This window comes from Anopheles stephensi, chromosome 2, assembly GCF_013141755.1.
Source record: "Anopheles stephensi strain Indian chromosome 2, UCI_ANSTEP_V1.0, whole genome shotgun sequence".
Classification (NCBI taxonomy): domain Eukaryota; kingdom Metazoa; phylum Arthropoda; class Insecta; order Diptera; family Culicidae; genus Anopheles; species Anopheles stephensi.
In genome coordinates this window covers 80,804,047-80,827,727 of record NC_050202.1, presented here as the reverse complement: position 1 = coordinate 80,827,727, position 23,681 = coordinate 80,804,047, and the positions used below count along the sequence as shown (strand labels likewise).

The 23,681-nt window shown below is 52.8% G+C and overlaps 5 protein-coding genes and 1 non-coding gene across 11 annotated transcripts; 4 read left to right on the top strand and 2 right to left on the bottom strand.

The window, feature by feature from the left end:
- Window positions 1-58: 58 nt before the first annotated feature.
- LOC118505533 (zinc finger FYVE domain-containing protein 1-like) lies at window positions 59-6,824 on the bottom strand. Of its 5 annotated transcripts, XM_036041444.1 has the most exons (7): window positions 6,395-6,823; window positions 5,583-6,239; window positions 2,677-3,986; window positions 2,363-2,561; window positions 2,023-2,287; window positions 1,656-1,826; window positions 59-1,566 (listed from the first exon to the last, which is right to left on the bottom strand). In XM_036041444.1, the coding sequence occupies exons 2-7, from the start codon at window positions 5,628-5,630 to the stop codon at window positions 1,175-1,177; spliced, it is 2,385 nt and encodes a 794-aa protein (XP_035897337.1). In that variant the 5' UTR covers window positions 5,631-6,239; window positions 6,395-6,823; the 3' UTR covers window positions 59-1,174. The 5 variants fall into 5 exon arrangements, with proteins under 5 accessions (XP_035897337.1, XP_035897341.1, XP_035897336.1 ...); XM_036041448.1 differs by having other exon boundaries at window positions 1,656-1,757; window positions 5,583-6,824; XM_036041443.1 differs by having other exon boundaries at window positions 5,583-6,823.
- A 294-nt stretch (window positions 6,825-7,118) lies between these two features.
- Window positions 7,119-8,696, top strand: LOC118505534 (dihydroorotate dehydrogenase (quinone), mitochondrial). Its single transcript, XM_036041449.1, has 2 exons — window positions 7,119-7,359; window positions 7,453-8,696. Exons 1-2 carry the CDS (start codon window positions 7,333-7,335, stop codon window positions 8,620-8,622), a joined length of 1,197 nt encoding a protein of 398 aa, XP_035897342.1. The 5' UTR covers window positions 7,119-7,332; the 3' UTR covers window positions 8,623-8,696.
- A 178-nt stretch (window positions 8,697-8,874) lies between these two features.
- LOC118505530 (PAX3- and PAX7-binding protein 1) lies at window positions 8,875-14,013 on the top strand. 2 transcript variants are annotated; one of them, XM_036041440.1, is made up of 8 exons: window positions 8,875-9,498; window positions 10,108-10,427; window positions 11,199-11,466; window positions 11,548-11,724; window positions 11,798-12,517; window positions 12,584-13,319; window positions 13,407-13,730; window positions 13,808-14,013. In XM_036041440.1, the coding sequence occupies exons 1-8, from the start codon at window positions 9,177-9,179 to the stop codon at window positions 13,878-13,880; spliced, it is 2,940 nt and encodes a 979-aa protein (XP_035897333.1). In that variant the 5' UTR covers window positions 8,875-9,176; the 3' UTR covers window positions 13,881-14,013. The 2 variants fall into 2 exon arrangements, with proteins under 2 accessions (XP_035897333.1, XP_035897334.1); XM_036041441.1 differs by lacking the exon at window positions 8,875-9,498 and having other exon boundaries at window positions 10,294-10,432.
- Window positions 14,014-14,830: 817 nt separating this feature from the next.
- On the top strand, window positions 14,831-23,472 carry LOC118505529. Its single transcript, XM_036041439.1, has 10 exons — window positions 14,831-15,391; window positions 16,074-16,252; window positions 16,344-17,535; window positions 17,606-17,999; window positions 18,067-18,286; window positions 18,361-18,589; window positions 18,656-19,635; window positions 22,089-22,400; window positions 22,473-22,713; window positions 22,789-23,472. The coding sequence occupies exons 1-10, from the start codon at window positions 15,337-15,339 to the stop codon at window positions 23,274-23,276; spliced, it is 4,290 nt and encodes a 1,429-aa protein (XP_035897332.1). The 5' UTR covers window positions 14,831-15,336; the 3' UTR covers window positions 23,277-23,472.
- Window positions 19,916-21,895, bottom strand: LOC118505532 (arginine kinase-like). The gene is made up of 3 exons (XM_036041442.1): window positions 21,605-21,895; window positions 20,556-21,531; window positions 19,916-20,491 (listed from the first exon to the last, which is right to left on the bottom strand). Exons 1-3 carry the CDS (start codon window positions 21,611-21,613, stop codon window positions 20,094-20,096), a joined length of 1,383 nt encoding a protein of 460 aa, XP_035897335.1. The 5' UTR covers window positions 21,614-21,895; the 3' UTR covers window positions 19,916-20,093.
- An 80-nt stretch (window positions 23,473-23,552) lies between the features above and the next one.
- Window positions 23,553-23,624, top strand: Trnad-guc. The gene has a single exon. It is a non-coding gene; the product is annotated as a tRNA-Asp (tRNA).
- The last annotated feature ends 57 nt before the right edge of the window (window positions 23,625-23,681 follow it).

The window sequence follows — 23,681 nt, the reverse complement described above, 5'->3', positions numbered from 1 at the left end:
AGAGGGAGAAGGGATGTTTCTTTCCAGCTAACAATAATGACTACAATACAAAAGCTTCTACTAAAACTGTGCCATTCGAGGTGTTCTTCTGAAGAATTATCGAAATATATATATATGGATGTATGTATGCTTCTTGTAGCTTTATGTATATGTTTTGACGTGCCCATACATAGGTAAGATGCCACGAGACGCGACGGATCGAGCCGCTGTTCTGTTGGGGGGGAAAGATCAATTAGCTTAACTACGACATTACGCACATACACTGTGTTTAGCTCCCCACAGGTGAATCGGGATCTGTGACATACATATACATATATATATATTCAATTGCATGCTTGTATGGCGGTGTTTTTGCACAGTACGAGTTCTCAAGTACATATGTAAAGATCCGATGGCAGCATAACCGTTTTGAAAGGTCCGTTTTGTGTGTGTGTTTGTCTGTGTTTTATGTCCCGCGGGCCGATTAATATTGATTCGTGGAGGGACTTGCACTGCGTGTAGATTTTTAAAACCATCTCAGGTTTCCCCTAGGGACAACATGGCATTCGGCTGTTTTAGTCTACCCATCCTGAAGGAAGTGAGTGACGAAAAAACAAAAACGAACGAACCAAACGCGCATCAGAGGTGGCATCAGTCCCGAAATGAAACAAGAACGATTTAAAGCTATGCTTGTACACACTATTACACTTACACAATTCATTCATCAACAAAATACTAGTCTTCATTGTTTCATTCCCAAAGTCCTATCGCGTCCGTCGAACCGATTTCAATTTAAAAAAAAAAAAACCTATCCGCGCGCATATTCCAACGCCTACTAAACGCTAATAAAACAGAGGTGAAAAAAATAGAGTAAATATCATCACAATTTTTGGTGGTTCGGCAGCCAGCCAGCTAGAGTTGGTGGCCATGCTGCACCCCGTATATCGTAGTGCGTAGAGTTGTTTTGCTTTTTTTTTTGGCTTAACACTTCCTTCCTTCCGGAATGGAAATGCAAACAGGGGGTATCGGTGTAGGAAGAATGGGCGGGAAATTGGAGGCAATGATCGACACATCCTCTCCACTACAACGAAAAGCAAGCTACCCTTTACTAATTTGCTAACCGTGGGTGAAGGCTTTTGTCCACCGGAAGGGAAAAGGACAAACAGCTCGGAAACAAAATGGGGAACCTTTCCGTCTAATCTTCTGCCGTGTAGCAGCTGTTGCACACGCGCACATCACTCAACCAGCCCCGTTTCGGTACGGCGCGACGGTTTGCCGAACAGCCGGCACACACCGCATTCCCGCACGCCCGGCAGTGATGCCGTCGCCGATCGACGCTACGGTACGACGGGGAAGATCGCTTGGTGGTTTGTGGGGCGCGCGTCACACCACCGTTTTCGGCGCGCTTCGCCGGCGACGAGCCGCCAGCCGGTGTCGATGTGCCGGACGGTGCCGGAGCTGCTACGGGCTTGGCGGCAACGGTGTTCAGCTCCTCCGGCGAACCAAACTCCAGCTCGCAGATGTAACAGTTCGGTGCCTCGGCGTCCGGTACCCAGTACGAGGGACGGGCAGATTCCTTGATAAAGTCTGGCGACCGATCGACCGATCGAGAGGAGCGTGATCAATACAGAACGGTTCATGAGCAGTACAAAAAAACGGCGTGCTGCGATGCTTACCTTTCGGATATTCCAGCACGGCTCCAATGTTGGTGATCGTGTTAATAACCGCTTCACCGTACCGCCGCACCAGCACGTTGTTCGCTTCGTCGATACCAGTGCCTGCAGAAGAAGACGTCACGAGGAGGTGGTCAGCATCGTCAGTAAGCTGTTGCGCATCAAGTTCACGATCTGTGCGGGACGGACGACGGGGTGAGAACATCATCATCGCCATCATCGCGCGTCACACCACAGCGGATCGAAAAGTAAACGAAACAGGGCAGCGGTGACAGCGAATTTTGAACCGCGCTTTGCTAAATCGGATCCGGTTAAGCCGAACACGCCTGCCTCACCACACACACACAGACACAGAGACACACGCACGTACCTGCATTTCGCTGTGGTTGATCTAGCTGGTGGTGGTTCCCGTTCGATGTAACTCCATTCGTGGCGGGACCGTCCGCACCCATCGTTCCCCCGTTTCGTCCATCGTTCCAGCAGCTGTTGCACACCCGCACCGGATAGTTCCAGCCACGGATCGGTACGGGCATCTCGTGTTTGGAGCAATGGTTGCAAAACCCTTCCCCACAGCTACGACAGTGATGTTTCTTCAACCCGAGCCGCTCAAAGTTGCTGATGCAGCCTTTACAGTGCTGTTGATTATAGGAAAGAAAAACTCTTTGTACTCTCCGCATCATCGCATCAGCAGGCCACAACAAAACACGTACAATAATCTCGCTGTCCGGGCGCCAGTAAGCAGGACGAATTTTGTCCGTTACCCACGACTTTACGAGCTTCGTCGGCTGGGAACCGACGCTTGCCATAGCATCCGTGATGTAGGCCACACCGTCCAGCACGAGCTGCGCCGAATGGGTTGGCCCTTGCAGCTGCAGACCGCCATCGTTCCAAACGTGTACAATTTCCGTGCTGCAAACAAATCACGTACCAAAAAACCACAAAAGCCTTAATAGAATTCGCTCTTCCGACGCTAGCGCCCTCGCGCGGAGGATAGCAGAACCGCTCGTCTGCAAACGGTACGTACCGGACCGCATTCTGCTCGGGCGACTTGTTGCCGTACCAGTGTTGCCGGGACCGATAAATTTCGCCACAGTGCGGACATTCGATGACGGACCCGCTCCACGCGTACAGCGCCAAACCCATCCACGACGAATCGGTCGACTTTTGCGTCTTAATACTCACCACCACCTGGCGCCCGTTCACGTAGCACCGGTTGCACAGGTACACCTTGTTCTCGTGCTGATGCTGATACTTGCAGCTGGCGCCGCACCGATGATCCTCCTTCAGCTCGAGATGTCCCATCGACAGCTGGCAACGGGCATCACACGACTTGCAGTAGGTCGTACAGGTAAAGTACTGCTCCGGGAAGGCATTGAACGGCAGTGGGCTAAGCTCACCGTTGAACTTGTTGTTCAGTGCCAGCAGGGCTTCGAACACGACGCGTGGCAACCGGGGCGAGCGGACAGCCGTATTGCGGATCTCCTTCTCCCACACCATCCGCAGCGGTTCGTAGTTGGTCGGTGGTTTGGCCGTCCGCACGCCAACGTACCGCAGCGAGCTGAACGCACTCAGCTCCAGCCGCAGCTTGGCGAACCGTTCGCGCAGAATGTCCTCCTCCTTTTTGCCATCGTCATCCTCCTTCAGCACCTCCGTGTTGTGCGTTTCGTGAAAGATGATCACCGCCGGCCCGAGTGCCTGCGGAGGGCCGGGCAAATCGAGCGCCTGCAGTGCGCCGGAAAAATACTTCGTAAAAGCTTTCGACGCGGTGCCGAGAAACTTGTACATATCGGTGCGCAATCGTTCGGCCCGCGTGCGGTAGATGATGATGTCTGAGATGGCCAACACCTTCAGCAGCATGCGCATTTGTCGGTTTTCGTTCACCGTTTCGCCGAGCAATCCCTCGGTATCGAGCGCCAGCACGTTCTTCTGTCGTTGATATGCGGCCCATATGCCCATGGTGCAGGACGCCTGTTCGGATGAGGTTTTGAACACATCGCGCCCACCAAACAGTGCGTGGTTCATCGTGTGCGATTTCCCATCGCCCGTGTTGCCGAAGATCGAAACGACTTTTAGCTTCGCGTCGGGCGATACGGACAGCCGCTTGCAGAACTGTTCCGCCGATCGCACACATATCCGTTCCTGTTCGTCCATCAGCAGAAAGCTTCGTTCCTTCTTACTGCTGCTGTTCGTGTGGTCGGTGGGACCGTTCATCGCCGGAGATCGCCGGAGATCGTCTATATCGTCGGTATCGGTCATATCGAGGGGAAGTGATGTGAACGGGCCGGACACCACATCCGGTGGCTGTGCTGCAAGCGATCCATCAGTCGTTAGTGGCTGCAAAAGCAAATCGAAGAAAAGGGGACAATTATTTCGATGAACAAATCCAATTAGAGGAAATTAAAAAATAGAAAGAAATGGCCCAAAATGCAAACCTTCACTGAGCTACTGCCTACAATCAGTTTCCCTACCATGCTGAACGAGCCCACCGTTGGTAGTGAACCCAAGGAAAGTGGCCATCGCTAATCGTCCCCTATCACCACGAATCATCTGCGTCATCGTACGTTTTCATCCTAGCAGCGTTCGTGAAGTGGTATTTAAATCTTTCGAAGCTATTCTTATCAGAAACGTTCTCTCAAAACATACGATGGTGACGCGCATACAAGACGTGCCCGCGCCGTAGCCCCACAAATGGTGTGCGATCGATGATTACCGCGCGGAAGGCGGTACCCGTCCAGGAGGGTGATATAGGAGGGATCGATAGGCCACCAAGATTGCGCAGCGGCCATCAGATCGCGTAAGGCTCGATTGCACGATGGCACGAAACGCGCAAGGATAGGGTAAACCGTCATTGTAATTGCCGCACATTCATTTAACCCCATTTCGTTCGATGCTGCAACCCCACACAACACCACACACCGGACGTATTCATCGGGTAGTGTAAGCACAAACGCAGACGCCCTTCCAAATCAGCGGCAAACAGTATTCGCTTCCGGCAGGGAGGCAACAGCAGATTATTGAAGCCGAAACGTATTGTTCATAATAAAATTTGTTTTTGAACCGTTTTAGCCCGAGTCAGCAAAATCCGTGGCAGCTCGATTTGATTATTCTGCTTTGCTTCATCAGCTTTGCAGTATTGTTTTCATCAAAGTAGGTCGTGGTTGTGAGTGTGCTGGAAGCAATTGTGCTGTGTTTCACAACAAACATGATCGTAAGTTTTCTGCATGATCATGAAACGAAAAAAAAACAAACGATTTATGAATTTGATTACTTATTTAAACGTTCGATCGGTTCGATTGTTTGTTCATTTGTTTGCTGCCGAACGGAAGCGCGCGCTGTGCCTTTTGCCTAACACCGACTGGACGGTTTAGAACCTGCGCTGAGGATCAATGTCATGCGGAGAATATTAATTCCACCTGGCTAAAGGCTAGTCGACGGCACACGATCAGACCCCATTTTCGTAGCACCATCGCACGAAAGTCCTTGAAAACATTGTGTGGCGGATTGGTGTGAGGAGAAGGGTATGTTGACGGTTTATATGGTGCGTACAGTATACGCAACCCCTCTCCAACAACAATATACGCGCTTGGCGTGTTCGGAACCCGCCGCAATAGAGCTCTTTTCCTTCGCGCTGTGGTGCGGTTTCTTTATCGTTGTGGTCAGAGCCATATTCAATCGCATTCGGGGGCCCAATCTTGTGCCATCCTCCATACAATGTAAACAAAACCATTCCTCAAGAAGCTCGATAAAGAGGGCTATACCATCCACACCCACTGCTAGCAGCCCACAAACACGCACACACGCTGCTCGCTGATTGCTATGGTTAGGAAACTAAGTAGGCCAACAACCCACGACGCATTTGACTGCTGTTTTCCTCTGTGAAAAATCAGGAGAGCTTTATCAAAATTTGTTCCCACGCTTTGTGACGGTTACCTTATCGCTGATCCACGAAAGACTTTCTGTGTCCTCCGCTTGCATCATGGTTGCTGTTTACTGTTGATCGGAAGATGTCTCCAGTGTACGAAGCATCCACACACACACGCACGCACGTCGAACGGTGGAGAAAGGCAGTGAGATAATAATCCGGGTGGCCGTTGGCTGGTAGCAGCTTTCTTTTTTGCGTTTTCGCGTGGCTGCTGTGGCCTTGATGGAGCCTGATGATAGTACACGGCTAACGAAGGGCTTAGTTTAGCGATAGAAATACAACCACACACACACAAACACGCGCGCTTTACTGGCAGCCAGAAGGCTTCTTCTCCATCCGATACAGCAGGCGCAGCAAAAACGTAAACATGCAGAGATTGGCCTGCCTGCCAGCCAGCCTGCCTGTTCACGGAGTGTGACGCTTCGTGACCTTGGCTGGTCAAGAGGCTGCTCCTGCTCTTTCTGCTCTTTTGAGCTCTCACACCCGAGCGATAGAGAGCGCGCGCACACGTATTAGACGAACAGCGTGCCAAACAGAGTAGCACAGCTCCACCTCTGTGCGTGTGTGTTCCCAGGGAAAGGGAAGGGGTTTTGATATTTCTACTACGCAACAGTTCAAACGGAAATCCTTCACGTTGCTTCCGGTTAATGAGCTCCCGTTCAATGCTAAGCACACACACAAACACAAACAGGTTTAGAGATGAAATGGTGGAAATGTAATATCTTTCCGTGTTTTCCGATGGAAATTGAAGACGGCCGAAGTGGGGTAGTGGGATCCCCCGATCGAGGGAAGCGAGCTATTTTGTAAACAAAGAACGCACCCTTTCGTTGGAAGTTGGGTTTTGAGTTACACTAACTGAACACACGCACGCACACACTGACGATCGTCCCACTGGGAGGAGCACTTGACGTCGAGTTATCACACTAATAATGCATTTCTAAGCAATTCACTTTCTAAACACGGGCCAAAGAACAAAAACATTCACCTCCGCAGCGCAAAGGATTGATTGGCGTATCAAGCACAACACTCCATGCCCGAGGAGCTTTTGGGCTCTTTTTGTTTTGCAAGCTTTCGATTTTCACACTGTGCTTCTGGAAAACACTGCGCGACAAAGTGGCAAGTTCGAGTCGTACTGTGCAGCCGCGTATCAGCGATGATAAGCAAGTTTTTTGCAACTTTTTCGGTGCCTATGTTTTCCTTCGCTGATTCACACGCACTGCCTCTGCAACCTTTTTGCCAATGACTTCCTACTGACGTTTCGCTTCGTGGTGTTGGTGAGGTCCGTTTTTCATAACAAAAGAACTGGCTCAAGTTTGCCGACGGGAAGGTTTGCCAAATACCAGCCACAGCATTGCATTATTTGGGATTTGGGATAATTTTAACAATTTTCCTTCATAATTTGAACAAGCATAGCTTTGAAAAGAAGAGTTTCTGATAAAAAATCACACTATTTGCTGGTTTTCCGCGGTTGCTTTTTGTCAACTCTTTAGCGAGGGGACTATAAACAGCCAACATGCGGCTTTTATAGCATCTTTGGCAGAGCGGTTTTATACCAAAACGTAAACAACCACACATTTGCTCCACACGCACACCGTGGAAACTTTCGCTTTCTCCGCGTGATAAATAATAAGTTTAGGGTACAAAAAAAAGTATCCCGCTGTGTGGTAACATATTCCTTTAGATATATTTTTAGGTGAAACTTTGGACTCCACAACATTGTGCGTTAGTTTCGCGGGCAACAATCTTAAATCATCAACCATGTCAGCATGCCGCGTGAGAACACCGGTAAGCGTAGCGAACCTTCTGGCACCGTGCCACTGATCCCTCGTTAGATCACTGATAAGCCACAACGCGTTGTTGATCCTGTTCGCTTTGCAGAACAAAATCCGCTCCCTGCTGAAAGTAACGGGGCTGGCTGCGGGCGTCTTCAGTGCGTACAGCGTATGGCGCGGAGATGAGAAATTCTACAACAACGTGTTTATGCCGATCGTGCGGCTCATACCGCCAGAAACGGCACACGATCTGGCGGTGCTCGGTGTTAAGTGGAAACTGTTCCGCCCAGCTTACCAGGATACGGACCGACTGCGCACACAGTTCCTCGGTATGACGTTTAACAATCCGATCGGTATTGCGGCCGGTTTCGATAAGCACGGCGAAGCCGTCCAGGGCCTGCAGCTGATCGGGTTCGGATTCGTCGAGATCGGGTCGGTAACGCCCGAACCGCAGCCGGGCAATGCGAGGCCACGCATTTTTCGGCTGAACGAGGATAAAGCCATCGTCAACCGGTACGGGTTTAACAGCGAGGGGCACGATGCTGTGTACGATCGTTTGCGTGAATCCCGCGAACAGGAACCGCCAGAGGAGAGGGTAATGCTGGGCATAAATTTGGGCAAGAACAAACTGTCGCTCGATGCGATCGCAGACTACGTGCAGGGTGTAAAGCGGTTCGGCAGTTTGGCCGACTATCTGGTGATCAACGTGAGCAGCCCAAACACGCCCGGACTGCGCACGCTGCAGAGCAAAAGCACCCTGCAGACGTTGCTAACGGAGGTGCTTAAAGCACGTGCCACGCTGCCACCCAACGAGCAGCGCCCGATACTGCTGAAGCTAGCTCCAGACCTATCGGAAGAAGATCTGCGTGAGATTGTGGACGTCATTCGAGCCAAGGCGTGTGCAGTGGATGGACTCATAGTTTCAAACACAACCATCGATCGGCCCCCTACACTGAAAAGCAACAATGCCGGCCAGCTCGGTGGTTTGAGCGGCCCTCCGTTAAAGCAACGTTCGACGGCAATGATCGCACGGGTGTACAAGCTGACGGAGGGAAAGATTCCGATCATTGGGGTGGGCGGCATTTTTACCGGTGAAGATGCATTTGAGAAAATTGAAGCCGGTGCCAGCGCAGTGCAGCTGTACACGTCCTTCATTTTCCACGGTCCGCCGGTAGTGCCGAAAATTAAGCGCGAGCTCGACCGGCTCTTGGAAGCGAACGGGTACGCCACCGTTCAGGATGCTGTTGGGAAGGGGGTGGACAAATATTTGTCGTAAATGTGATGCTCCTCAGGAATTAGTATAAGCCTAAAAGTGGATCGAAATATATATTGTATATAGTTGCGAAATAACCGGGTCCTTTGTTTTTACTTTGCTTTGCATTGCCGGTGATGATATTTTTCACTGGGAATTTGAAGTGTTCAACCACGAGCTGTACACACTTGCCGTACACTGCAGAATCTAATTCGTGTCGTCTCGCTCTTTTGCGTTGGTCGCTTCTCCCTTCTCGCTCACTCCTTCGTCAATGCGGCAAAGGGCAGCTGTCAAAAGCGATAGAAAAAGGCGAAGGAAAAATTTTCTCTCGATGTGGAGCGATAACGCTTTTCCGTCTGGCGTGTTTTGATACAATTTTCCTTTCCAATTTCACATTGAAACCAGTGAAAAAGTGTAGTGATCGCAAGGGTAGTGCTTCCGCATTGTGTTGAGCAGCGAGTGAAATGCTGTGGCCACAGTAGTACACGCAAAACCGCATCAAACACACAGGGCACAACAACAACATCACTCACACACGCACGCACGCACGCACACGGGGTCACGGAGACGGCAGCGCGATGTCGCTTTTCCGGAAACCAAAGAAACCCATCCAGCGGCGCGTTTTTAGCGGCTACGATGATGAGGACGAGGAAAACCATATCGCATCCGGCAAGGATTCGGGCCCGCACGGCGTCGGTAACGGCGGCGACAATGGCAGCAACAGCAGTCGACCGACACCGATGGATACCGAGCCCGCACCGGAAGGTCCGGCGGTGGCGGTTGTGTCGACCGCGTCGGAACACCGCAAGCGAAAAGAACACCGTGCGGAATCTTCCTCTAAGGGTTCGCTTAAGGCGATTCCGAACACCAAACCCTCTTTGCTTAGTTTCGACGACGAAGGTAACAAAAAATATCCATTTTAGTCCTTGACCTACACGAAAAAAAGTACACGAGAGAGAGAGAGAGAGGGAGAGAGAAGAATGAAGAATGGCCACCGCCGTCGTGTGGCCAAAGTGATCGCGCACACGTCTTCCACGCGCAATTAGATTGCCGAAGCAAAGAAATGAAAAGTTTGTCGCCAATTTGCTGCTGCACTGGGTGCCCGGAGAAGAGGGCCCCTCGAAACCGCAGGCACTGGCGGAAAGTGTGACGGTCCCGGGCTCGGTCCCGGTCTCGAGTGTAGAAGAAGCAAACGAAATTATTCAGTGCATTTCCCACCCTGTGTGCCAATGTGCCAAACAAAAAGTGTCCTTACTGCGTCCGAGTAGGGAACCCCTTGCTTTGTGCGTGTGTGGTTCACCTCGTTACCGTGCGGCGCTTCCCAACCCCGCCCAACCCAAGGAACACATTTAATGGCACGTTTTTCCCGTTCGTCTTTTTTCTTTCTTTTCTTCTTCTTTCTCTTTATTTTCAACTCCCGTTTGGGCCTTCGATTCCCTGCCGGGGGCGTCCGTTTGCGTCGTTCCGCTTTTGCCCCCCTCCCTCCGCGCTCGGGGCCCTTTCGTACAGAGGAGGGCGAAGTTTTCCAAGTGAAAAAGTCCTCCCACAGCAAGAAGGTGATGAAAACGCTCGACAAGGAACGGCGCCGGAAGCGACACATGGAGAAGAGCAATGGCACACACGCATCGACGGGACAGACCGGGCACGGTGCGGACCAGGGCCGACCGACGAACGCTTCCCGAAAGCACCAGCAGCAGCACCGTTCGGCTTCGCCACCGTCGGCCACGGGGTCGTCGTACCGCAACGACAGTAATGATAAGATAAAAAGAGAAAAGTGTGAAAATTCTAGCTCTAATATCCAAACAGAAATACGCACAGACGACTTTGTGGTAAGGTTATTATTATTCAATTTTCTACTACCCTTTTTTCTCTTTTAAGTTGTATTTAAACTACATTTAATGATTCGTTCGAAACACCAAAAAGAAACAAGCCGCGATCGAAACGTAGATCAAGCGAGAACAAGAAATGCTTCACATATCGGTTCCGTTCGCATAGCTATATGGTTTTCCATACCTCTGGTTCAGTGTATTCCTTGTTCCACGCTTTCGTTCAATTGAGGTCCTTTCGAAGGAATGGCACAACGCGTTAGTTTGATTGGTTCGGTTTTTGTTGAAATTGGATTACTTATTATTGGGATTTTGGCAAAGGATCAGTTCACTGAGAAGAGTGCCAAACGGAGCGTTCTACATATGCCCGAAAACGCCCAATAGAAACCTTTTTTTTCCCATCAATGCACCGAAGCGCATCGCACCATAGTTTCCATGCTCAATCCTCTCACCTCAACGCCGCGATGGTTACGCTGGTCCCCGCAAAGACCAGCCATGCCACAAAGGACTCAAATAGCAATGCAAAAATGTGTGTGTGTGTCGACAAGTGTGTACCATATTGGAAAGGATAACTTTGCACCGCTTTTCCTTCAAAACCCCCTTCAAATCCTCTGCGCCGCCTTTTCTCTACCTTGTCAGCTCCAACGAGAGGAAAACAAACAGATGTATACTTTAAGATGTCCTCTAACACTTGCTACTTTCCATTTTTGCGCCCTCCCCCCTTGGTTCTTGCCCCCCCCCCCCACCACCCCCCCGGAAAATGCATTCACGAAGCTGGTGGTCAAGAAATCGGACCCGGAGAATATGATTCTGAACGGGCGGGCAGCCCTGTGCGCCGGGCGGAACGATATGTCTTCGGAGGATGAAACGAACGAGGAGGAGGAGGAGGAGGTGGAGGAGCGCGCCGGTGGCCGGATGCAGCATCACCATCGGTTTGCGAAACCGCAGGACAACTTTCGGATGTGTCTCGAGAACGGTGTCATACCGGACGCGGCCATGATTCATGCAGCTCGCAAACGGCGCCAGAAAGCGCGCGAGCAAGGTAATTGCATCCGTTTGCTGCAAATTGAAGCTTCGGAATTGGAGCACTCATACATACCGTTGTAACATCTGTGTCCCGCAGGCGAATTCATACCGGTCGAGGAACCGAAGGAGGAGAAGAGTAAAAAGCGAACCGTACAGGAGGACGGAGACGGGGACGGTTCGGATGAGGACGACGATCGGATCGACATGTCCGCGATAACCGGTGCCAAAGAGCGCGAGGAGCGGCGGGAGCAGTTTTACGCCGTCCAGCGTGAAGGTACGTTTGTGAACAATCGACCGTTAGCCGCTCATCCTTCGCTCATTTGCGTGTACCTCTTCTCTGTGTGCAGACTCGGATGCGGAGGACTCGGACGTAGAAACGAAGGAGTGGGAAAATCAACAGATCCGCAAGGGTGTGACCGGCGCCCAGCTCGTTTCGGCCCAGCAAGAGTCCGTAATCTCGCAGTACTTAATTGGCAGCAGCTTCAGCCAAACGTTCCAAAACAAATCGGCCCCACTGCTGGACGATCAACCACGGGTTGGTGCTGATGGGGCCAGTGACTACCGTGCCCTTTCCACAGCGGCCCTGCTCGAGAAAGCTTACGCAGCGTCCAGCGGTATCCGTCTCGCGGGTAATAGCAAGCGCTCGCATGCACCATCGGGCAGCGGCGGCGTTGGGCTGCTGACGAAGACAACCGACCCGAAACCGACTGGTCCGCGGATGCCGCAACAGATTCTAGCACAGCTAACGGAACGGCACCGAACGACGGCCGAGTTGAACCGGAAGCACGACGAGGACATTAAGCAGATTACGCACGACATCCAACTGCTACGGATGGATCATCTGTCCTGCGAGCAAAAGGCGCCGGTTGCTGCGGCCAAGTACCGGTTCTACCAAGAGTTTCGCTGCTACGTGTCCGATTTGGTGGAGTGCTTGAACGAAAAGGTTCCGCTCGTGACGGCGCTCGAGCAGAAGGCCCTCACGCTGCTGGGCAAACATTCGGCGATGCTGATTGAACGACGCCGGCAGGATATGCGCGACCAGGTGAAGGAAGTGTCCGACGCAAACAGTAAGTGTCTGAGGTGTTTGGCGAAGTGAGTTCGGTATTAAACCATTTTTGTCATGTTTCCCTCAGAACCGGTCAAGCGCGTTGGTCCAGAAGATCAGGAGCGTGTCCGGCGGGCGGCAGAACGCGAGGGACGGCGTACACGGCGCCGCCGAGATCGGGAGAAGAGCGAAACGTCCGACAGCCACTTCGACGGTATGTCGAGCGATGACGAAATCCCGGACATGGAAGCGGCCCGCTACCGTTCCGCACTGCAAGCGATCGAGCTGGAAGCGAGAGAGGTGTTTGCGGATGCGGCGGAAGAGTACGGCGAGGTTGCCGGCATACTGGCGCGGTTCGAGCAGTGGCGCCAGCATGATATGCCCGCGTACAGTGACGCGTACGTGAGCCTGTGCCTGCCGAAAATCCTTGCCCCGCTTATCCGGCTCGAGCACGTCAGCTGGAACCCGCTGACGGTGGATGCGTTGGTAGAGCTGGAGAACGAGCGGTGGTACCGCACGGTCGCGCAGTACGGTTGCTCGGCCACGACGGAGGCGACGCTGGCCGCGGATCCCGACGTACGGCTTCTACCGACGCTGGTGGAGAAAATCTTCCTGCCCAAGCTGACGGCACTGGTCGAGCAGTACTGGGATCCGCTGTCCACGACGCAAACGTTCCGGCTGGTGCGGCTGCTGAAGCGGTTCGTGCGCGACTATCCATCGCTCAAGGGCACGTGCAAACCGCTCCGGGTGCTCTTCCAAGCGATACTCGACAAGCTGAAGCAGTCGATCGATAACGACGTGTTTATTCCCATCTTTCCAAAGCAGTAAGCATCGCAGCGGAATCGTAGCTCGCTTTGTACGCTTAATACCCATGTACGCCTCCCCCTTTTTGTTTCCCCCCCCATCCCCAGAGCGCAAGAGGCCAAATCGTCCTTCTTTCAGCGGCAGTTCTGTAGCGGGTTGAAGCTGCTGCGCAACATCACCAGCTGGCAGGGCATTTTAGCCGATGCCGCGCTGAAGGAGCTCGCGATCGGATCGCTGCTGAACCGGTATCTACTGAACGGGATGCGTGTCTGCTCGCCGGTGGACGCGATCGCGAAAGCTTCCACCATCGTGTACACGTTGCCGCGCGTCTGGCTCACCCCCGGTGCGTCCGTCGTCCAGAGCATGGATCAGTTTATCAGCATGCTGCGCCATTTGCAATCGCAACTAGATCCTGCCCTTCCGCCAAATGGGTAAGTTCGTGTGTGGGGGCCATGGTGGTGTCAGCACATACTTACAGCGCGAATTCGTTTGCTTCCCTTCCTTCCAGCGAACTAGCCGAACAGATTCGCAAAATTCTAACAAGCCTGCATGTGGTTTCAACGTCTTCAGCGGTATCGTGAAGCTATGCATACATAATGCACACATACATACATAATGCAAATGTCGATTTTCGATCAATGTTTCTAATATGATACGTTCTTTTACTAAGGAAATAAAGTGCTACCGATCGTTTTGAATGAACGGAAACAGTAAGCGAGAAGTTGGCGCGAATCGCATTATCCGAAAAGCTCGCGGGAAACACGGAAGCCAACCGGTGAAAGTCTAGAGGGAGCTGTGTTATGGGCCACTCTCATGGCATGCTCAAGACACCGGGGCCATAGAAATCAGATACAGTTTTGGGTAGAGTAGTTTGAAGTCAGGGACACACCGACATCCGAATCTCGTTTCGTGAACTGTCTTCCTGAACTTCCTGAAGAGCAATTGGTACGTATCCTGCCCATGCTTGCCAGCAGCCGTGCGTAACTGTCTCATCTGTACAAGAAACCCCCCAAAAAGAAGGAAGAAAGATCATGTGCCCCCCCCCACCCGAAGTCCGTTAAATGGTTTTAATCAACTGCAGTTGCTCGGCATGGAACGAAATGACGATGATGTCATCGTGCCATTCGATTGTTGGATCGTCCTTGTGGCGCATACAAAATGGCGTCTAGAGGACGCCATCCTAAAAATAGAGCACCCTTCCATTGACCTGCGGCTGCTTTAATCACAAGATCACGAGATTCCCGAAATTGCACGATTGCATTGACCCGGCGACGGGTTTCCCCTTTGCTGCTCTCCCCATCCTACTCATCGACTCCCATTTCTCCGCGTGTTGTTGTTCCCTGTGTGTGTGTGTGTGTGTGTAGTGAGCATATGTTGCATCATTGCTCAACAGTTTTGCGAGAACGCCGAGAAGAAAAAAGGACCACGCCGAAACGGAACAGACGTAAACGGCCTTATCAGCGTTTCGGGGTGTTTTTCACTCACTTAAAACCCTCTTCCCGAGCGCACGATCGAAACGTTCGACGGCTCCGGAGCAGGATTGGTTCGGCCGGAATGCAGTGTCAGTTGTTCCTCCGTTGGCCGAGCACACAGACGGCTGCCCGTACCGCGTGTCTGAACGCACGATCGATGCGTTGATGGTTTGCGGGATCTTTCCACGCGGCTGGGAGACGACCCCGGGGTCACGACGTCACCGAACACCAGAAGGGGGCGGTTAAGTGGCTTCCTGCTAGCGCATCGCAGAGATTGGTCAATTGACCAGCGACAGTTGCTCTCGGGTGTCCCGGGCCCGGATAAAACCAAGACGATCGATGCTGCCCGTCAGTTATGTCGCGACTAGCGCCGAGTTCGGAGTGATCGCCAGCGGAAAAGCAAACTAGTGAAGTGTGTCCATCGGCAAGATGATTTGATATCGGTCGAGCTGTTGGTGTGTTTTACCGTGTTTAAACATTTTCATTCAGTGCTCTAATTTCGTGATACACAAGCTTCGGTGAACAGTGAGCGTGTGGGCAAGTGTGCAACACTCTATCGGTTAGGATGGGCATCATCACTCCATCCAATCGGCGACTTCCGGTGCTGGTAGCAGTGTGGGGTTAGTAGCTACTTCCGAAATGCTTCCGATAAGCGCACGTTCCCCGAAAGCCGGCTCAAGTGAAGCCAAGTTCAAAACCCCGGGCGATAGTGACCTTATCGCAGCAGCACACTGCCCGGGGTCACTCGAGGCATGGGAATGCATTTGCACAGCGTTCCAAGCAGCGTGCTTCAGAACAGAACAACAGCAACAAAATGAAAGAACGATGCTGATAGTCGGCTCTCACTCGGGGCGGGTTTTCTGTGTGTGTGTGTGTCTCTCTGCTTCACCATCTTGCCAGCACAGTCTCGTGATCCCGCTCATTGCTGACCTTTGACGGGGTTTAATTACTTTCGCCAACTGATTGATGATGGTTGCGCACGAGCGAATTGTGGAATGGGGGGTTCATTAAGAGAAAACCGAAGGCACGACACTCTCGCTGGAGGTCTGCGCGTCTCTCCTTCAGCTGTGGCTAAAGAATGTTCCTTATCAGAAGCGAGGATGATTTGCCACTTTTGACCATTTCCTTTCGCGCTGGAATTTCCGCTGGAGAGCGTGTTGGTTTATTGATGTTTGATTTTGCGATTGCTTCTCTAAGCGAACCTGTTTAGCATGCGCTCTATCTCGGCAAACTACAAACCCGAAATCATCAGGGAATTTCCCAGCCCCAAACTATTGATCCTTTCGCCCCCGTACATTCCAGCGCTGCTCATCGGACGCAGCGATGCGTTCGACATCTTTCCTCCCAACTACGACATCCGGTACCGGCTGGAAACGGACGTGACGCTCGTGCCGGATGTACACGCGACCGACAACTACATGTGGTATCTGAACGGGTACCTGCGGGTGCATCGTTACGATGCGAAAAACCTCGCCGCTCAGGTAAGTTTGTAAGCTTCGTTTAGAGAGACGCGCCAGTAGCGGTGTGTCCTGCTACATTGCTATTGTCCCCCTCGTTTCCGGCAACGGACAGATCGAGCTCGATCGCCATCACATCCCGGTGCAGAGTGAGGGCGATGTGTCTGCGCTGCTGGAACCGTTCCGCGTAGCGATCGCCAACGATACGATCCTAAGCATCCAGTTCAAGCTGCACGAACCGATCTGGTCGGCGAACATTAAGCGTGCGCTGGCGTCGCTGCTGCAGGCGCACGGTGACGGGCCCGGTGCGTACGTCGTCGACGAGCAGGGAATCTTCGGCAGCTGTCCGACCGAGTACTTTGTCGTGAACAAATCGAACGTGTTCGAGATCTCCAAAACGTACGGCATGGACCGGTGCACGATCTATCGCGGGGCGATCTACCTCACGCGCAGCAACATCCCGCAGAACCACTGCATCCCGAACAAGCAACCGCAGGCGATCACGTCCCGCATCGCCAACTACAAGCTGCGCAAGCTCGAGTCCTACCGCTACATGCTGACCGATCTGGACGGTACGATGCGCACCAACATTCGTACGCTGGAGTCTTACTACCCGCAGTTCCTTTACTCGCGCGTCGTGTTGCGCTACGAAAGCCACCAGGTGCTGGACGATACGCCCGGCCGGCCGGTGGTGGACATCGTCAACGGCATGGCGCTGCTGTTCAGCCCGATCCTGTTCGACAGTCCCGATCTGGAGGCGACGGGCGGACGTAGCCCCAAGTCGAGGGAGAAGCTTATCAAGCGCACCGCCAGCCTGCTGAACGCGATGGCCGACAATCTGGAAACGGTGGACAACAAGCTGAAGGAACCGTACGACGAGACGGTGTCGGAAATCATCCGCCTGATGGGCACGATGGAGCTGGACACGCTGAAGCAGCTGTACGAGGAGATCGATCTCGGCACGTCGTACCGGCAGGAAACGGCACGGAACATCTTCCTCGAGATTGTACCGCGCACCGGCACGACCTCCACGATACTGCTGACGCGCGATCTGATCATGAACAAGCAGGTGAACCCGATGACCGCCGTGCAGCTGCTGATTTCGCTCCCATTCTACATGGCCGAACCGTCGCAGGAGTTGGTGAAGGAGTGTGAAGTTTTCCTGGAAGTGGGTGCCGATCGGCCGGACATTAAGCATGCGGCCGTGCTGAGTTACGCCACCATGATCTACAACACGTTTGTGGCGGGCAAGTTGACGGCGGACACGTTCGAGAAGTACGTCAAGATGTACTTCGATCTGTTCCTGAGTAAGTTTAGGCTGCGGTGCGGCCGATTGAACGAGGATCTTCAATGTTGCTTCTCTCTTCCCGCCGACAGACAGCTTCGAGTACGAGCAGCAGATGCTCTACCTGCAAGGGTTGGGCAATCTGCAGCTGGAAAATGTGGCCGAGTATTTGGATCCGATCATTCGGGCAGATTACCCACAAAACACCGACATACGCTTTCTCGCTATGTTGGCTTTGCTGCCGACGGCACACCTGCGTCCGAATCAGGTCTACGAGACGTACTGGCCGATCTTCCACTCGCGCACTAGCCCGTTGCAGCTGCGTGTGGCCGCGTTCACGATGCTCCTGTTCTCGAACCCGACCCCCGGCCGGTTGCTAGGGCTGTACAGCGTGATCAAGACCGAGAACGATCCACACATGATCAACTTTTATCGCACCACGGTGCTCAGCATCTCCGAGACGACCTACCCATGCTACCAACATCTGTAAGTTTTTGCGTGTTATGAGCAACTTTTCTTTTTGTCCAAATAATCCAGAATTGACCCGTTCCAGCAAGTTGCTGCTCGCGTACATGACACGCCAACTGCCTGATGCACCGGCGCCGAAATATTGGGTCACGGGCAACTATCTGTTTGACTATCGCGACCGCAAGTTCCACATCGGTTCCATGCTGCAGACGATGCTGATCGGAAGCCACCAAACGGACCTACCCATGATCGCTTCGCTCAAGTTCGACACGGAGGCTCTCGGCAGGTTTACGGGCCAACTAGGGGTACTTTGGCGCAGAAAGTGTGGGGAGTATGGGCAATGTAAAACCAACGTTTGTTTCTTGATCGATATCCACAGCTGTACATTAAGGCACGCGGGCTGAGTGACGCCGTCATCAATCGGCTGACCACCTTCAACTCTAGCCATCTGCGGCTGGACCGGCTGAGCAGCATTCTGAAATCGATGAAACTGTCCACCATCAGCCCGACGCCCTTACACTTTGAGTTCATCGTCCAGTTCGAGGGCAAAGCGGTGCTGTGCTACCATCTGAATCAAACGACGTTCCACAATCTAACCGACGGAAACAGTAAGTAGTGTCAGTAACGGGTTGTGTTCCTGTGTGTCCCCTTACTGATGTCCAAACGCTTTGCAGTTATCAATCGGATCAATCTGCTCCGGGACAGCCACGTCAATATGCAGATCGTACGGCGCCCGTTCATGATCAAGTACGCGCTGCCGACGCTGCTCGGAACGCCGGCGGACATTCTGATCGAGAACACCGTGCTGGCGACGGTACGGGGCAACACGACGCAGCAGATGATGCTGATGGACAAGGTGGCACGCAGCAATCAGGTGGACATCCGGTACTCTTCCTACGCGGTGGTAAAGATTCGCAGCTACAACCCCATCAACGACGTGGAGTACTCGACCATACGCGAGCAGGGCTTTCTGGTGTACATACCGGTCAACAACGAGATCGTGTGGGACATTGCGGGCAAATCGATAAGCTACAGCTTCTACCGACCGGAAAACATGACCAGCGGCATCTCGCTCAAGAGTCGCACGCGCAACACCCCGGCCAATGGTGGTGGTTCGGGCGCGGCGGAAACGCTCGAACCGAAGGAGGAAGATATCGCCAAGTACGGCTACCGGATAGACGATCTAGGCATTCAGCTACTGGCAAGAGTGCACCAAGACTACACCAAGGACAATGTGATGTTCATGCTCGAAACGGACATCCTGGACAATGCGAAGGTCCTCACGAAGGCACCATTCTCGCTCGTCAACAACCTGCTGCGCATCGTCAGCCTGATACAGCTGAACACGATACACATCGGGCGGGACAAGCACCTGACGCTGCTGATCGCAAACGATCAGAAAACGCTCCTGCAGGGTACGCTCAAATGGGACACGCAAAACTACTCCAAGCAACCGGCCGTACCGGAAAATGAGGTGCTGCGGGTAAACCTGATTCTGGCCCACACGATCCCGAAACCGGAAGGCAGCCGCGATGAGGTGAAGGTACTGCACAAGTGGGACATCGTCTCGCAGTACACCAACTTCAAGTGTGACCGGGCGGCACGGGTGTTCTTCTCGCTGACGCGCCACGAATGGAACAGCTCCAACTGGAAGGTAAGTCGGGCTCGGCTCTTACCGGACCGAGACACATATCGCGGCGCCCGCGTGCACGCGCTCGGGGTTCGTTTTTCAATTGAATTAAACTCAATCAGAGCGGGGTCAATTTTTTGCGCACCCTTCGGCGACTTCAGCGGGGCGAGTTGGGCGATTGCATTTTCTCCGCTCGTGGAGACGAGACAATCGAATTGTTTTTAATTCGCCGTTCACATTCGTATCGCGCTGTGCAGATGTGTGCATACCACCCAGGGAGCTTGCGTGAAGTTGTTCAAAATAGTTGGTCGGTTGGAATTTGGTTTGGGTTTATTTTGAACGCATGACTTCAACATGTCTAGAGCAACTTCAAGCATCAGTCCGTGCAACGTGAACATGGATTGTACTGGCAGATTATCTAGCTAACAGGCAAATTTAACTAGCAAAGCGTCATTTCCTAACTTCGACCCAACAATCGGAGCCTATTCCTCGGCGGGCGCAGCTTCAGCTTCACCACCACCGCCAGCCTCCAGCTCCTTTTCCAGCTCAATCAATGCCTTCACGCCGTCCACCATTTCCTTGACAGCCTCGAACTCGGTCAACCCAAGGCGCCGCTTGTTGGACACGTCCAGCACGCCGTCCTCGGTGTCCGTGTGCTCGCCGTGTACGCCACGTATCTGTAGTTTGTGAGCGGCGGCCGCTTCCTCCAGACGGGCCTTATCGCTGCTCAGCTTCGGTAGCCGAATGTGCACCGAGGCACGGATGGCCGTGCCGAGATTGGTCGGGCAGAAGGTAAGATACCCGAGCCGTTCGTCCCGCTGGAAGGGAATCTGATTGCCCAGCGTTTCCAGCGCGGTAATGAATCGTTGATACACTTGCGCTGAGAATCAATATTGAGGGATAAATAGCCGCGAGCCAGCGCCATTAAATGTGATACGACTTACCGATATCTGCACCATCCTGCATGGAAATGATACGCAAATGATCTTCCTCATTCACCCAAACCACGAAGGTCTTCGCTTCGTTCAGGAAGATGGCTCGACCCGCCGGGAAGAACCGATTGGCCTGAGCTTCGTCCAGGAAGCGGTCACACTCCTTGAACAGATAGTGTCCCTCGGTCAGCTCCAGCTTTTTGCTCGCCTCGAGCGCATCGAGCAAATGCAGCTCACCCTGCAACTCCTCGGGCAGATTCTGCAGCGCTGCCTGCACCTTCCGGTAGATGTCTTCGTACTGATCTTCTCCCATGCGTGGATGGAAGGGAAATCCTTCAACCGACCGGGCACAACGCACCCGTGTCGACACGACGTACGCACCGTCCGGATCCGGATTCTCGAGCTCGGTCGCTTCTCCCCAGCTAAGGTCCGGCTGTTTATCTTCCGCCCCGAAGCCCGCATGATACTCCTCGATGAGTGGATTAAACAGATCGGCAAACACGCTGTACGCCATCGGATCGGCCGCATACAGTCCAACGTGCGAATCCCGATGCTTCAAGCCCGACTGGATACAGTCGAGAAGGGTCGATTTGTAGGCTGGCGTTTTCAGCTCCCTCAGCGTATCCAGTAGCGCCTGGGTGAGATGTTTCTTCAGCAACGAGCTGCACCCTTCATCCTCCGCCAGATCCTGAAGGCCTTGGTCGAGCGCAAGATTGGTTTCGCTTGCCGTACGGCGTACGTTAAGTACGAGTCCTCGATTTTCGCGCTCCAGCTGCTGGATACGCTTACGGGCTTGGGCGAGCTCTTCCAAGCTTTCCGTCACCTGTTCGTCGGTAGGACAGCTTTCACACAGCACCTGCCGGATGAACTTGCACGCATCTTCGGGCTTGTGCTCTTCCTGGTACAGTCGGATGAGCGCCTTGCTGAGACAATCGATAGCGCCCGCCGATTCGAGATACTTTCGGAATGCTTCACGTTTTTGGTCCAACTAGCCAGGAAGAAGAACGTATGGGGATATGTGCCAGTGAGCTCTACCGATTCGAGTCTCGCTTTCCACTTACCGAAGCCATTGTGTGTTCTATACCCACGCCTGAGTCAACCTTGTACGGCTTTCTAGTGGCGAAATATGACACCTGTCCGGAGCGTGGTGGTGGTTTTCCCAAATTCTGCTTTTAAAATTCACTGCAAATTTAGATTGCTACGGTTTCCAGCGCACAGAACGACGATTTGCAACCTGCTCGTTTGATGGTTTCACCTAGAATGATGGTGCCCACCACACTTCAACGTCTGCTGAGCTCGTGCTCGCGAAAAAGACGTGCACGTGAGCAGCAGAACGAAAATCGAAAGTGCTCGCGATGGTGCAGTATGCTATGCGGAGGCTACCAACAGGCACCCAACCAAACAATTCGGTTACCATGGTGACACATACTGGTTGCTTTCCTGGAGTGTGCACCTCAGAATGGAAGAACTTTCCACTTTCCGATGCTATTCGACGATTTTTGTTTTTTTTTTCGATGTCTTTTCCCCCCCCCCCCCTCTTTCTAGATGTGCTTTTCGGCCGATTACCGCCCACTGGTGTTTCTGCAACGTCCCTTCCAGCTCACCGGTGAGGTGGTGTTCGGTGAGACGAAGGTGCCGAAACAGTGTCCCAAGGAGCCGCGGATTGCATTCAACGTGTCCTACCATCTGCCGGACTATGTGGAACGGATTTACCGCGCGCTTGACACGAAGGATCGTAGCTGCCCGAAGGAGATACTGCGACTTACACCACCGCCATTTTCCGGCGAATGTCGCCCAGCACGGTTTAGTCCACTGACGACGGTAACCGGGCTGGATGCAAACTTCCGCTTCACCAAGGTACTGTACAATGCCCGGACGACATTGTTTGTTTGTTTTGGCGCTTAACTTTATATGCTCACCGTCACACAGCTTCCGTCCTGGATCGACATGTTGCTGCACCGTTTGGATCACGCCGTTTCGGCCGTGGTGCCCGGCCGCGTGCACACACTCAACATGACCGACCATATCGATGTACAAGCACGCGTGCTACAGTGGTCCAACGATACGGAGATACAGATCAACGGTGGCACCATTTGGTTCCCGTCGCGGTTCTACCACAATGTCAAGATGCAACATTCCTACACCTCGCGCATCGAGTACGGGTTTCTGAGTAAGTGTGCGAAAGCATGTTCCAGTTCCCGTCACTAAACGCGTCTCACTTATAACTCTCCATTGTCCACGTCAGGTGTTTGCAGCTTAATCTATAACAAGCTAACCACGTTCAACGACCGCATCCTGCAGTTGACGGACGAGGTCCGGGACGAGTATCGGGTGCGGGACAGCTTTCTGCTCACCGCCGATTGCTCGCTCACACCCAAGATGGCCATCTTCGTGCTGGAAGACCAGAAGGGCGTACAGATCTACACCGGTGGAAACTATTTGATCTACGAACCGGGCAACAACAGTAATGGCAGCAGCAGCTCGTCCCCGTCCACCATGACGGTGAACATCAACGATGAGCAGCTGATCGATCTGCGCAATATCGTGTACCAGTATCCGCCCGATGACGAATTCTACGACTTCCGGGTGTACATCGATCGGGAAGGGGTGCTGGTGGTGGAGAACCAGCTCAACGGAGCGGTCGTACAGTACGGACCGGCCGGCATCGTCAACATCCTGCTGCCGACCGTACACAAGGGCCAGATGTGCGGTTTGTGCAGTGATCGCGACTAGCAGTGATCGTTCGACTGAGCAAAAACGGGAAACATCATCATCCGTCAACCTCGGCGGCCGTGTGCGCACACGCACACAACGCAACATTAGGTTACAGTGCATGTAAGCATTAGTTTCTTACTTTACGTTAGAATTTAGTAGAAGGTAATAAAAAGACTTTTAATAAAATTTTATATGCAAAACATGTTAACCAACACTTCCTAATCGTTTTGAAGCGTACGCGTGATGGTAGCTGGAAGTGTTTCAAATGCGCATTGAACGCACCCCTCCGCAAGGTCCTCGATAGTATAGTGGTCAGTATCCCCGCCTGTCACGCGGGAGACCGGGGTTCGATTCCCCGTCGGGGAGGATGAAAATCTTTTTTTACTGCATCATTATTCGAACATCAATTTCTTCTAGTTTAAC